The sequence below is a fragment of the Cebus imitator genome, unplaced genomic scaffold (assembly GCF_001604975.1).
Source record: "Cebus imitator isolate Cc_AM_T3 unplaced genomic scaffold, Cebus_imitator-1.0 Scaffold98, whole genome shotgun sequence".
Classification (NCBI taxonomy): Eukaryota; Metazoa; Chordata; class Mammalia; order Primates; family Cebidae; genus Cebus; species Cebus imitator.
This window is the reverse complement of record NW_016107413.1, coordinates 37,346-52,479: the sequence shown is the minus strand read 5'-3', so window position 1 is coordinate 52,479 and position 15,134 is coordinate 37,346. Positions and strand designations below refer to the sequence as shown.

The 15,134-nt window shown below is 33.1% G+C and overlaps 1 protein-coding gene and 1 non-coding gene across 7 annotated transcripts in view; both read left to right on the top strand.

Annotated features, from left to right (window-relative positions):
• LOC108309848 (pleckstrin homology domain interacting protein) overlaps positions 1-15,134 on the top strand; it is a 144,491-nt gene that overhangs the window by 107,035 nt on the left and 22,322 nt on the right. For all 6 annotated transcript variants that reach the window (XM_037741289.1, XM_017536401.2, XM_037741288.1 and 3 more), the window contains 7 exons: positions 413-537; positions 669-751; positions 4,147-4,258; positions 4,438-4,499; positions 6,610-6,765; positions 7,993-8,113; positions 11,439-11,564. In XM_037741289.1, coding sequence (XP_037597217.1) covers positions 413-537; positions 669-751; positions 4,147-4,258; positions 4,438-4,499; positions 6,610-6,765; positions 7,993-8,113; positions 11,439-11,564 — 785 coding nt within the window. The remainder of the gene's footprint in view (positions 1-412; positions 538-668; positions 752-4,146; positions 4,259-4,437; positions 4,500-6,609; positions 6,766-7,992; positions 8,114-11,438; positions 11,565-15,134) is intronic.
• Positions 11,674-11,746, top strand: TRNAF-GAA. The gene has a single exon. It is a non-coding gene; the product is annotated as a tRNA-Phe (tRNA).

The window sequence follows — 15,134 nt, the reverse complement described above, 5'->3', positions numbered from 1 at the left end:
TGAATTTATATACTCCAATGCAGTTTATGGGTTGGGCACAAAATTTAGTTCTAGTGAAAATTAGGTAAAAAGTCTAAGATAAGCTTTGTATTTGTAAATTTGATGCATATTTCTAGATTTGTCAGCAGTAGTTCAAAGTTACCTATAGGTCTTTGAATGGTGATAGAAAACTTACTTTAGTAAAGTTTTCCTTATTCTTCTTTTCTTTTTTTAAACTTTTTAAAAATTTTAATGTAACTTGCATAGAGTGCACAAATCTTAAGTACATAGGTCAATGAATTTTTACATGTATGCGGTTGTCACCATCCACATCAAGATTTAAATGAAGAATTTTTTTTCTCAACAATGCTTAACTCTCTGTTTTGTGGTTTTTTTTGTAAAGATGGTTTCCTATTTTGTCTGTCTCTCTCAGGAGCAAGAACTTATGAAAATAGTTGGCATAAAGTATGAAGTGGGATTACCTACCCTTTGCTGCCTTAAACTTGCTTTTCTAGATCCTGATACTGGTAAACTAACTGGAGGATCATTTACCATGAAGTAAGGACTCTTAAAAGGGTCAATGATTTTCTTAGTATTGTAGATTGGTTTTCAAGATTCAGATACATTTGAGCATCTTTGAGATAATTTTAGCTATGTGACCTAATCAGTTTCTTTCTGTTTGCAATTAGATACCATGATATGCCCGACGTTATAGATTTCCTAGTCTTGAGACAACAATTTGATGATGCAAAATATAGGCGATGGAATATAGGTGGGTAATTTAGTTAGAAGCTGTACATGTTTGATGTGTTTTTTTTTTTTCTTAATAAGTGATTTACTAGTTTTCATAATTGAGGAAAGATTATCAGAAATCTTTTTGCTATTATAGCAAAGTAAGGTACTGTGTCAGAGGTATTGTTAAGGAATAAAAATAACTTTAGTTGATGCTGAAATTCCAAACATTTTTTTATTACATTTGACTTTGTCTTTTCATTGTTTTACATGTTAAGTTAAATATTTATATTAAAATATTAACAGAATTTAAATTTGAACCCAAAAGAAGCTTAACAAGAAGTGTGTACTGGGACTAAAGCTGAACTGACATTTTTCTTTTATTGGTTAGTCCTATTATAATCTTTAAAATTAGTATTGTAAACAAGTCTCAAACTAAAATCCTTTAAAGTTTTTAGTCATTTAAGGTGCAATAATTTACGTATAGATGATGTTCCATTTATTAGTTTTCTTAAAAATTTCATACAGGATCAGTATGTGTCATGGTGTGATGTGTATATGGCATACATGTTTTGAAAAAGCATATCAATTGATAGACCAGTTTATCCTTCAGTGACATTGGAATGCATTGTCATTGTGGTTTGTCCTTTCTATAAACTTGTATATGCTCTGTAAAGAGAAATTAGGAGAATGCAAGTTATCAAAACTATGGACATGGGAGTTAGCAAGAAAATTTACATCTCATGTAGCATTTTCCTAGAAGTTTTGAAAGATGTGTTTCATCAGATAAGGGAGTAAACCAAGAAAGGGAGAAGTATGGAATCCCCTCAGAAAATAGGAAGTCCAGAACAGGACAAGCCAAAAGGAATCCCAAGTAATATTTAGTAGAAGCCTCAGGATAGCAACTACCTAGCAAGTCTAGTTGTCCTTCAAGAGGAAAGTCTTCAGGGGGAAAAACTTGGAACACATATGTTGTCTAACAAGTTTGTCTCTGTGGAAAATTACATTTAAGAATGATTTTTACAGCTTGAGCTGTTGGAGAATGTGGGAAGACTTAATTGTAAATTCACTGAAAACCAAGCATTAAAAAAATGAAGCAATTATTAATTTTAGGGAAAACAAAATTATATAAGAAAGGAATTATATGCTGTTTTGCTTAGGAACAAGCGGTATTTACATAGTCATGATGATAAATTGAACCTGGATTAAATATAATACACATACTTTTCATGTACAGTTGTATTGAGATTATAGGTGTCCTTTAGAATCCACAGGGAATTGCTTCCAGGACCCCCATGGATACCAAAATCTGTGCATACTTAAGTGCCAGAATTGATCCTGGAGAATCCCCCCGATTTCAAAAGTTGGCCCTCCATATTCATGAGTTTCATATCCCACTAATACTGTATTTTCAATCTACATTTGATTGCTGATGCAGAATCTGCCAATACAGAGGTCCAAATCTTTTTATTGGAAAAATCTGGATATAAGTGGACCTGGTCAATTAAAACCCAGTATTCAGGAATCGACTCTGATACTTAATGTCAAAAACTGATGAATAAAGTAATCTCTAAATTAAGAAGTAGTAGTTAAAATAGATGGAAACATTTTTCTTGGTTTTGGGTATCAGCCTTTGGTACATTTGATTTTTTTAATTATTCACATACGTTACTTGTTATGATGAATCTTATTTTTTAAGGACATGAATTTGCCAATAAATTGCAGAACAGATAATATGGCTCAAAGCGCCGGAATATGTCAGAAGTGAGCTTATAATCTTAGCAAAGTAATATGGCTAGCATTGGACAAATCAGAGAGATTTCAAATGGTTGAGCATCCTAATTTTCTCATTTGGATCTTATAATTTTATTCTAATTTATAGGTTAATATTTATCTAAAGTTAGTATCTAATTAGTCTTTCATGTCTCGGAATAGATGCAGTTATCCACAGACTGGCATTTAAAATCACGTTAGTAATTTTTACTTTAGCCCTCCTTAGAAATGTGTTAAGGCTTACTCTTAGTGGTGTACTTCAGACTGGTAGTAGTCCAGGTTCTTTGCTTAACGTTATTGTTATTCTACCTACCGTTCATTGTGGTTAAGCACACATTGCTCAGTTCTTCCTCTTTAGCATAATGATCATTCTGTGTAGGGTCATAAGACACAACTCTTTGAAACTCTTTATGTGCTGGTGTCAAGAATGCTTCTTATTAAATTATATAGTAGCTTTTTGTTAAGTTTAGTGTCACTAGTATGCATCTGAGGAACAACTGTCAACAACATGCAGTTGTGTTCTATTAACTTACTCCTGGCTCTACTTTTCTTTTTTTACCTTGTTTTTCTGATTTTTAATTCATTTTATGCTATATATTTTTTCAACTTCTAAATCATTTTTGGTAAGAAAATGAGAACATAAATACTTTTCTCTTTGAGTTTAAAAATAAAACTGATTCAGATAATTGCTAACTTCATTTTGACTTAACAGCATGTCAACAATGTAGAGTTCTTTAATAGAACGTGTTACTCAAAAACTGCTGGGAGGTAGACATCACTATTTCTATTTGATAGACAAGGAAAATGAAGTCAAAAAATAATGTATTCAGACTTAACACAGATACATTAGTTGAACCGAAGTGTTTCAGACTCTATCCTATGCTAGCCAGGAGAAAACTCAAGTACTGTGACAGCTAAGGAACAGGAAGGCATTGCATAAAGGAAGTAAGTGACTTACAGTTTACTTATGACACAGAAGGAACTTGAGAAGATTTAGATAAGAAAAGGCCATAGCATTTATAGCTTACTCAGGTCTTTGGGAAAAAGCAGGTTAAGTAATATGATGACAGCAATTAGATAAGGAAACAGAAACAAGGAGAGTCCTCTGTTTTAAAAAGATTAGTTGTTTTATTTTTGTTTCCTTTTACAGGAAAGGGAGAGTGAGTGAGTATTAAGGGAGTTTGAAATGAAGGAAGACAAGTTGTATTTCATGTTGTTTGTTGTTTTTAGGGTGAAGTCTTGATTGATGGTTGGGAAACTTGCCTACAGTTAGTAAGAAATTAAAAATAGACGAAGTAATTGTTGAGTAGAACTTATCTAAATTTTAATTTTATTTGAGTGAAAAGTTTGGGTATAGTGTTAATGAGGAATTTAAAATGCTAGATTGGTAAAAATTCCTAAAACAAGTGAATTTCTCTATACCTTAATGAAATCTAAGAAATAGAATTGAAAACTGTTAAGTCACACTTCAAGTATGCTTACTAAATAGCTTTTTTCTGTTGGTATTGCTGATCGTACTTACTTATTTTTGGAGTGTGTGGGTCACTTTTTGTCTTCTGAAATCATACAGGCAGTTTAGGTACCTAAAGGTTTACATTAGGAAAAAGTAGTCACAGCAGCCATGCATTTCAAAGTAATGAGATAGTTTTTGTTATTTGCCAGGTGACCGCTTCAGGTCTGTCATAGATGATGCCTGGTGGTTTGGAACAATTGAAAGCCAGGAACCTCTTCAACTTGAGTACCCTGATAGTCTGTTTCAATGCTACAATGTTTGGTAAGGAAATATTTGTTATATTTTAGTTCACCTAGGCTTGCTTTGAATTTTTTTCCCATCTATTACAAGATAAAGAGACTTGTTTTAAACACAGAAGCAATTATTTTGATAATTGATTTCATTAAAATTGTGATACAATAATTTAGATTTTTTAATATAATGATTTTTCTTTCTTTAAGCTGGGACAATGGAGATACAGAAAAGATGAGTCCTTGGGATATGGAGCTTATACCTAATAATGGTAAGTGTATGTTGGGTTTTTTTCTCTGCATTATGGAGTTAATTTCTTAAGAAATTGTTTAAGATTTGCTCACATGCTACCAGTTAGGGTGGTTGTGAGTATCAAATAGAAAACGTTGGTTCAGCAAATATTTATTGTACACATTGAATTAGGGGAGATTCAGCAGTGAAGAAGATAGACATAACCATATTTGGAATTTATAGTCTAACAGGAAAGATTGAAATTAATTTATTACAACAAAACATGAAATTGTTTTATTAATTGTTACTCACCCAAGAAACTGTGCATTTGGGAGGCAGAGATTTTTTTTTAACTTTAGCACAGTGCTTGGAGTGTAATGTAATACTTACGAGTTCAGGCTTTTGAGTGAGACATCAGTTCATATCCTGACTTGTCATTTTTTATGTGATCTTGGCAAGTTCCATAAAGCCTCACACCCCAGGTTTTTAGGATCTGGCCTTTGAAATTGTTTAAGCTAATACCTTTGTTATAGGGGCTTTGAGGATTAAATAGCATCATGTATGTGAAGTGCTTGTTATAAAGCCTGCCACACATAACAGCTCAATAAAGATATAGTTAAAATTAATGATGGTAATAATAACTGTCATTGTACATATGGACTGACATTCAGGATTTAATAATTAGCCCTAGATAGTGAGTAAGACATCTTCCTTGTATTGAGAAAAGGTCAGTGGGACCAAAGCCTGGAGATTACAGTTTTTTTCCACTTCATTGCCCATTTTTGTTTGTTTTTTAAAAATGCAACACACATACACAGTTGTATAAGCCAAAAAAAGGTTACAAGTATATATTCAGATTTTAATTATGGTTATAAAGTGGGATTATAAAGACTTCATAAATGCCTTTACATTATTCTATATCGTTTGATTAAAAAAAAAATATATCTGCCAGCAGATAAAATGTTTAAAAAACAAAAAGGAAAGCATCTAATTTCTAACATAATAGAAATAATCTTTTATAAATTGAATTGCTCAGTAGTTATTGTAATCCAAAGTCAGAGAAAAAATAATTGAAGAAAACCCAGTCTCATAGACCTCAGAAATGAGAAAATGGTCATACCGATAAGCTTAGTTCTTTGCAGTAATTATCACTCTGAAAATTTAATGCCAAAAATATATTTTGTATCTCATGCTAAATTAGAACCATTTAAAATTACTAAATATCTTAATCAATTTGTAACCGGATTACATGGCTTATCTTTTTGTTGCTTTTCTCTATTAAAAAAAAAAGATTTGAATTTGAGCTCACGTTGAACTGTTGTGAATATGATAGCAGTGAAGCCAATTGGTATTGTAATGCCCTGGATGTTTTTTAAATGAATAAGTGATACTGATTTACTATTTTGTTTCCTACCTAAATATATTGAAGGGTGGTTATTATTATTCTATTTAGATACATATGAACCTATAGAGTTTAATTGTAGTTTGTGATGAGAATTTTGATTGTACACAAACAGTGGCATATTTTCTAGTGTGTATCTACTGAAACCTAGTCGAAAGAAAAAATTAGCACGTTTGGAGACTTTGGGTTACCACAATCCTCTAGTGATTCCTTCAGCTAAAACTGAAAGATTCAAGCATGCAGAAAACATAACCTTCATAATTTAGAACAACAAGCATAAGCATCATTTGTCAATTTTCATAATTCTTTCTGTTCCTACATTCAAAAATTGAAGCTTTGATTGAAATATTTCTAGATAATGTCACTTTAGTTCAGTTTTATCTTGTGTATACTTTATCAAAGTAAACATGGCAATTAAATTATGAAGTGATTCAGAAAACTTTTATTTTGCATATTTTATAGAAATAATTTCTGTACTTGTAACTTGATTATAGAACAGATTTTCAGGTATAATTTTGGAGAAGTAATTATTATTTAGAGAATTACTTAGAAATATAGTATCATTTAAAAATTAATTTAAATTTTAGTAATCCTTGAAACATACTTTCCTTAATTAAAATAAAGGGTATATTTACGGTATCTCTACAAAATATACTTAAATTTTGTGACTATTATTTTTATATTCTAAAGCTAACCTAAATACTAATAAGTTACCGTGTATTTGTAATGATCTGCATTGTCATTTCAGCTGTATTTCCTGAAGAACTAGGTACCAGTGTTCCTTTAACTGATGTGGAATGCAGATCACTTATCTATAAACCTCTTGATGGAGAATGGGGTACCAATCCCAGGGATGAAGAATGTGAAAGAATTGTAGCAGGAATAAACCAGTTGATGACACTAGGTAAGTAAAACAACACATGAGCGTAGAAAAAACTGGCAGACAGCAAAGTAATGGGAAAAAATGTTATTTCCCCCCAATTTTTTTTTTTTTTCACTGTATCATAAGTCAGTAGTTACAAACATTTTAAGTGATAATCTCTTTTTGAATGAGGTCTTAACACAGGACTTAACTAAAACAGGTGTAAATTAGGTTACGTTAGCTGAATTTTAGAATAAGGGCTTCCTAGAAGTACCAGAGGCATCTCTGAAAAAAAATCTGGGTTCTCCACAACCCAATTTAAAACACTGACATATGAATTGAAGAAGGAGGGTTGAAAGCTGAATTATAATTATATGGATAGCTGTACTGGTTTCCCCGAACTTTATATACACACACAAAAGAGGATCTTTTTAAGGGGAGAGAATAGGGCATATGAATTGTTTTGCCTCATTAAAAGAAAAGAAAACAATGACCACAAAACTTGATTATCTGAGTTCAGGGCCTGTGAAGTAACTCTAGACTCTGTGGTAGTTTATAGCAACCCACTCCCTCAGTAAGTAAACACCTTCAGAGTCTAGAGAGAAATCATCATGAGTATGAAGAGCTGAAGACACTGGATAGAAACAGAGATTGAGGAATACTCAAATCAGAAGTATTTTCTAAAATGCCAACACTTTATAGGAATAGCCTTATAAATACTACCTTAAATAATTTTAGCAATATTTTAGTATTTTATAAAGTAGTTTTATAGGTGAACAAGCAAAAAATTGCAAGTGATTTTAAGTAGTTACAGTTACACTGTACAACTTTACAGTGTGTCATTGGGTCAGTAGTGTCACTGAATCAAAACTTCTGGTCCTGTTTCCTTTTCTCTACTTGTCTGATATTTCACAGAATAATGTAAAGTTGAGACAAGGGGAATAAGTTTTGAGAAAGTCAAAGGTTAGATTTGAATGCAATATGTTAACAGTGTTAATAGAATGGCTTTGTCAAATACAGATTTCAGGAACGACCAACTGTGAACCTGTGAATAAAAAAATAGCTCCAGAATTTGGCAATGTAAATGTAGACATAATAAAAAGTGAGACTATTTTTTTATGTCTGCTGAGTTATATTTTTTATGAAAAGACAATGGCAGACTAATGATTATGTAGGTTAGGACTTTTTAAGTCTTATTTCAAACAGAATTTTTCCTTAGTTATTTTAAGCATACAAAAATAAATTCACAAACTTATCTATTTGTTTTAGATATTGCTTCAGCATTTGTGGCCCCTGTGGATCTGCAAGCCTATCCCATGTATTGCACAGTAGTGGCATATCCAACGGATCTAAGTACAATTAAACAAAGACTGGAAAACAGGTTTTACAGGTTAGAACCATTTGATAGCTACTATTAAAGCTGGTGATCTTTCCATTTACTAATCTTATTTAGCAGTGTTTCTCAACTTTTTGTGTATACAAATGTACATATGAATCACGTGGAGATTATACTAAAATGTAGAATTTTATTCAGTAGATTAGAGTAGGACCTGAGATTCTGCATTTCTTTTTTTTTGAGACAGTCTCGCTCTGTCACCCAGGCTGGAGTGCAGGGTGCAATCTTGGTTCACTGCAGCCTCCACCTCCCAGGCTCTAGCGATTTTTATGCCTCAGCTTCCCATGTAGCTGGGACTACATGTGCACACCACCATGCCTGGCTGATTTTTGTATTTTCAGTAGAGATGGAGTTTCGCCATATTGCCCAGGCTGGTCTCAGACTCCTGACCTTGTGATCGGCATTCATCGGCCTCACAAAGTGCTGGGATTACAGGCATGAGCCACTGCACTTGGCCGAGATTCTGCATTTCTAACAGTAATGCCCATGCTGCTGGTCTTTAGACACTTAAAATACAGTTCCTAGATACTGTTTTTCCTAGAGGGTGAAATGATTTGATGCTCACTGTCTTTATGTTGTGCTTTATAAAGCATGGCAAAGTATTTCATTTTCTCCTAAATAACATTAAAATATGTATTTGTTCATTGATTTTTAATAGAGTATATAATAAAAATTTTATATTTCTATTAAGTATTTTGTTCTTATTTTGCCTATATTCACCTTTCATTACTTAAAACACTGATACTTGAAAATATTCAGTTTTTCATAGTTGTAGTTTATCATGAAACAGAATTAAACAGCCCAGGCATAATTTTGATTAATTTGCATTATCTAGGTAATTTTGATAAATGTCTTTAATCTTCTAGTACCTAAAATGTTTTGTTAAAAAAAATGTTTCCAGTTTTTACATAGTGGAATCCTGTTTTTAGTTTTAATTTTTTTTATGACTTTTACTTTGCAGTCCAACAATTTAATTTGTATAACATTGCATTAAAAGTTTCTTTCTGTGACCAGTTATTACTGAAGTCCTTTCCATTATTATTCTTTTTAACTTAGAGAAGTTTTACTCATATTTTGTAGTAATGTTTTTCTATGTAAAATGTGCCTTTGGTTCTTTTTCTTACTTAAATTGTGTTTCTGTATCTCATTGTGAGGGGCTATCCTTTTCCTGTACCCACTAGATGCCAGTAGCAGCCCCCCTAGTTTTGAAAACCAAAAATGTATTCAGACATTGTTCCATGTCTTCTGGGAAGTGTAATTATCCTTGATTGAGAACCACTGGAATAAAGAAAACTAAGATATTAGACTTTAGGTTCTAAAGATTTTTCTGATCTTGTTAGGTGTAATTGCTGTTGCTTCCTTGATATTTCTCCAAAAGCATAGAGATAAAAAGAAAATCCCCTATGCTATGTGCTTCCCAACCATCCTACCCTCAAAGCAGTCCTCAAGTCTTTTTCAGTATCAGGTGTTGGAAGTTTAAATGAGTTCTTCACTATATTCCTCTTTCTCCCTTACCCTCTAAATTGCTAAAGATTGGAAGTTAAACCTAGTGCTTCAGAGACAAGACAAAACAAAACATGGGTGGATGAGAAGGAAAGAATTTTGTTTGTATACATACACTAGTTGGACTGCCACTAGAAAGATAAGCTGCTCATATCTTCCAGTATTGTTGTAAACATCTCACACATTGCTCAACATGATAATTGCTGACATATACTATACATAAGGTTCCTGACTTAAAATGATTTGACTTAGATTTTTCAGCTTTGCAGTGATGTGAAAGGAATATGCATTCGATAGAAACCTTGCTTGATTTTGAATTTTGATCTTTTTCTGGACTTGTGATGTATTCTTTCATGATACTGAGGAACAGCAGTGAGCTATAGCTCCCAGTAGCTCGCAGTCAGCTTTGTGATAATGAGGTTAAACCCATATTGTACAGCATACTGTGTTGCCATATGATTTTGCCCAACTGTAGGCTGATGTAAATGTTCTGAGCATGTTTGAGGTAGGCTTGGCGGAGCAATAATATTTGCTAGGTTAAGTATATTGCATGCATTTTCGACTTAATGGTATTTTGAACTCACAATGGGTTTATTAGGATGTAACCCCATCGTTAGTTGAGGAACATCTGTATTTTAAGATACATTATATTTTAAATAGGCTTTTAGCATTACCCTAGTTTTTTAGCCAATTTAGGGGGAAAAAAAAACTTTTGGAACACAGTACTTACATGAATTAGAAATTGCCTGTTTTCCAACGTGATAAGAAACTCAGTTATAAACCTGAGTGTTGTTCTTACTCAATACAACGATGCTTTCCAGTGCCATATCACTGTTTAAAGGTTTTTGCTTCCTCCTTTGCTCATTGGCGTAAGACTTCTTGCAGTTTGTTTTTTCCTGTCTGATACTTCTAGTTCAGTCTCTTGTTAAACTACTACTGTCAGTTTGCCCTGCTGGTACTAATCTAATGTTTTATTTTACACACAGTTTTCTATATGATACACTGAAGATACCTGTGATTCTGTTTTTAGAGTGAGCCTTGTGAATCTATTTGAAATGCACAGAAATTTTTCTTTATGTTTCTGTGTCCACAATTATATAGTGTTTTTTTTATTCCATGTAATTGTATTCCTGTTCACAATCATTAAGATTTTCTGTTTTCTTTATTATTTTAAGTCAGGACACAGATAATATTCTCAAAAGTTGCCCTTGGTTTTTTATTTACTTACAGAAATAAAATTATAAAACTGCAGAATTTATTTTGGCATTGTCAATTAAGTGTTCAGAAAATAATTCTCTTTTAGTTAAGTTTCTTGGTAAACTAACATACTATATGTTTGTGGTTTTGTATCTCATAAGTGGGCTGTCAGTTAACTTTTCATTTTTACATGTCATTTGATTACCAGTAATATAATTAAATTTAAATTACTTGTGTCCTTTTTTGTTCAGAAGTCAGGCGTCTTTATTACCAAAAAATGACAGTATTCATGATAAAAATATATAAAGCCAAAACTTAAAACTCTCCTGTGTCTCCTCTCCTGCCACTCCCGTTTTAGACATTCTCCCTTCCAAAAAGAGGGCATTGTTAATAGCCTGGTGTGTTCCAGACATCTTACATGCAAATACATAATTATGGTTGCCCCTCTCTTTTTTCCCCGAATACAAATTTAGTTATGTTTCTTTGAAAATGACTATAGACCAATGGTTTTTATGATTGGCTTAGACTTAAATTGAAAAGTTGGAATATCTTGGTTTTAAATCATGTACACATATTTCTAAATATAAGGAAGTTGAGACATATATTTTGTTTTTTTAAGGCGGGTTTCTTCCCTAATGTGGGAAGTTCGATACATAGAGCATAATACACGAACATTTAATGAGCCTGGAAGCCCTATTGTGAAATCTGCTAAATTCGTGACTGATCTTCTTCTGCATTTTATAAAGTAAGTTATTTTTTCATACTTAATTATGATAGTTGTAATAATTGATGGCACTATAGTTACTCTTAAAATAGAAAAGATACTGTTGGTAAAGAAGCAGCATTTAAGAGTAGCTGAAATAGCTCAGTTGGAAGAGTATTAGACTGAAGATCCAAAGGTCCTTGGTTCAATCCCAGGTTTCAGAAGAAACATTTAGTTCATTAGCTAATATTAAGAATGAAATCAAGCCAGGCACGATGGCTTACACCTGTAATCCCAGCACTTTGGGAGGCTGAGGCGAGTGGATCATGGGGCTAGGAGTTCGAGACCAGCTTGACCAACATGGTGAAACCCCCATCCCTACTTAAAAATACAAAAATTAGCTGGGTATGATGGCACGCACCTATAATCCCAGCTACTTGGGAGGCTGAGGCAGGAGAACTGCTTGAACCCAGGAGGGTGGCGGTTGCAGTGAGCTGAGAGTGCAACCATTGCACTCCAGCCTGGGTGACAGAGTGAGACTATGTCTCAAAAAAAATAAAAAAAATTTAAAAACAGAATGAACTAAAAAAAAAATTGCATTACCATTGTGTTTTACAGTTAAAAAACAGATTCTTTCCTCAACCTAATTGTTGGACAATTGTCATAGTAAAGATTTACTTAACATGTAATGTTTTACCTATGTTAACTCTTCTAACCCAAATAATCTTATGGGTGGAAGTGATCAGTTCTGTAATTTTGCATTGAGGAAACTATGGCCTTTGGTGGTTAACATGTATAAGGTTGCACAGTAAATGAGTGTCTGCCATCTGATTTGAGAAGTTTTCATCCTAACAGTATATTGCCCCTGTCAAGTATATTAACAAGTATTTAAGTAGTCCAGCAAGAGACTGAATTTAACTTTCATGATTCTTCTTCAAAGTCAAGTTTACTTCCTCATTGATCCGATAACAAGTGTGATAACCACTATTTAGTAAGGCAGAATTACTTTCCCTTCCCTGCCTTAAGGATTTTATGTAGTCATAGAATGAATTGAGTCTCCTAGGTTGAAGGCAGAGAAATGAATTATATATTTTGTACAAAGACTGCTCTGATTCCATGTTATTTATATTGAATTTTTTTTTCTGGTTGAGAAGTAGTAACAGTGCATTTTAAAAGCTTACTTACATAGCTATTACCAACTTTCATTTTTAGATAATAAAAAATTCAGGATTATTCAGTTTTTTTTTTTTTTTTTTTAAATAAACATCCCTGCATCATTCTCATTAATGAACATAATCTTTGGGTTCCTTTTTGATTAATTGTTTTAAACCGAGGAATGCAGGTCATTTAAGTGTAAGAAAACACCAAACATAAGTAGTAAGGTAAATTTTGTACCCTTTCTCTACCTAAGAAATCTTTTGCTTTCCGAATGGTTTAGGGGCTTCTATTGCCAGGCTTTTGTTTTTCTTAGTGAAATTAGTAATTGTTATTCTGAAGACTCTTAATGTCAGTAATTTTTTATAAGTGTTATAACTATGTGTATGTATGTCTTTTTTTATTTTATTTTTTGAAGAAAATCGATAGAACTACATGACATGGTATATTCATATTTCAGTGAAATAATTTAGATGAAAATTGTTAATACATTTGGAATAGTCTGTGAAATGTATTTCTTTCAACCAGCTACTTTGAAATGTCTTTGAAAGCAGATTCATGTAATACTTAAAGTATTTGGATTGTACATGCCTAAAAATAAATTGGTGGCATTTTTTTTAGATGTGTATAGTTGTTTAAAAATGTTTTTTATAGCAGCTAGTTTTCAAGGTATCAAGTATTTGAAATTTTGATTATTGTACTTTTTAATTGAGTTATTTGACAACATTTCAAGCAATTGATACATACAAAGTAATGTAATGGATTCTTGGAGGTACTGTTTTTATCCTCTTAATACAGCTTCATGGGATAGATAAGTCGAAAAAACTATAAGGAAAACTGACAAGTAATAAGAGAATTGTATAAAAGTTTAGATGAGAATGGGATCACTTTTTGCTGTGATGATGGGGATTCAGATATAGGGGAGGAGAAATATGTTAAGAAGACATTATATACAAGGTAGATATTGTTAGATCAAGGAAACATTAGATGAAAAGAAAGCCATTCCAGGGATAAGGAGTAACATGAGGTAGGAAGGTTTAATTAGGGCAATATAAATTGGGTGAAGTAGACAGTATATGAGTAGAAGTCATAGTAAGATACAGTGCTATAAATTTGAGTTGGGGCCAAATCTTGGGTGGCCTTGAGTGCCTGCCATTCTAAGGTAGACTTTTAAAATACGAGCTCTGAGAGCAAAGGGCTGTTGAAAGTGTTTTAACATGAGAATAAAATGTTTTATACTGTTCCTTAAAAGTATTAATTTGACTGCAGTGTCAAATATTAATTGATAGAGAAGAGACAAAAAGCATAAATAGCAGATTGACTGCTACAGTTGACCAAGTAAGAGGTGATGAGGGCTTAATTTATGGAAGTGAGAATGGGACAGATGCCCAGACACCCTTGGGGATAGAGTTCACAGCAATTGACTACTGATTGGGTTTATAAGGAGGAGGAAGTGGAAGAAATAGTGAAAAACCAAGATTCTCAATGATATGTTGTTTAAAAAAAATAGAAAAAGGAACAAGGGAGTCACTATTAAGTTTAGACGTGTGGAATTTTAGGTGGTGGTAGGATGCTCAGGAGAAAGGTGAGGACACATTGCAGGAAATTTGCATTTACACAGATAAACCACAAATATATAAAGTTATCACAGCAAAAGGTACGGTGTCAAGAGAAGATGCCTAAGAACAAAGTTGTAGGAAATACTTATAAAAGAAAGAGTTGGGAGTCAAGAAGCATATTAGCTGTTTGAAGACAGGAATGGAAGAAGCACAGCAGATACCTAAGCAAAGACTGGGGTATGAGAATTGGGTTTGGTGTAATGATATAGCCAGGCCACACTGAAAGCTCTACATAGAGTGGAGGGGTCAGGGTCAAATGTGTGTGCACAAGTTAGTGGAGTAAGCCTATGGAGAATGCAAGGCTTCAGTTCCAACCTTTATTTTAAAATATGGTTTTAGTTGGCCAGGTGCGATGGCTCACCTGTGGTGGCTGCTGTAATCGCAGCACTTTGGGAGGCCGAGGGTGGCACCTGAGGCCATGAGTTCAAGACCAGCCTGACCAACATGGGGAAACCCCATCTCTACTAAAAATGCAAAATTTGCTGTGCTTGGTGGTGCATGCCTGTAATCCCAGCTACTCTGGAGGTTGAGGCAGGAGAATCACTTGAACCCGGGAGGTGGAGGTTGCAGTAACCTGAGATGTGGCATAGCACTCCAGCCTGAGCAATAAGAGCGAAACTCCATCTCAAAAAAAAATGTGTGTGTGTGTGTTTTGTGTGTGTGTGTGTGTGTGTGTGTGTGTGTGTATGATATAGCCACATATATGGTCATATACATATTTTATATATAGATACATAGATATTTTTTATGTATAGATTATATATATAAAAAACTATATATATGGCCACATACATATATGGTTTTAGGAACATATATATGGTTTTAGGAAAAAATTTAT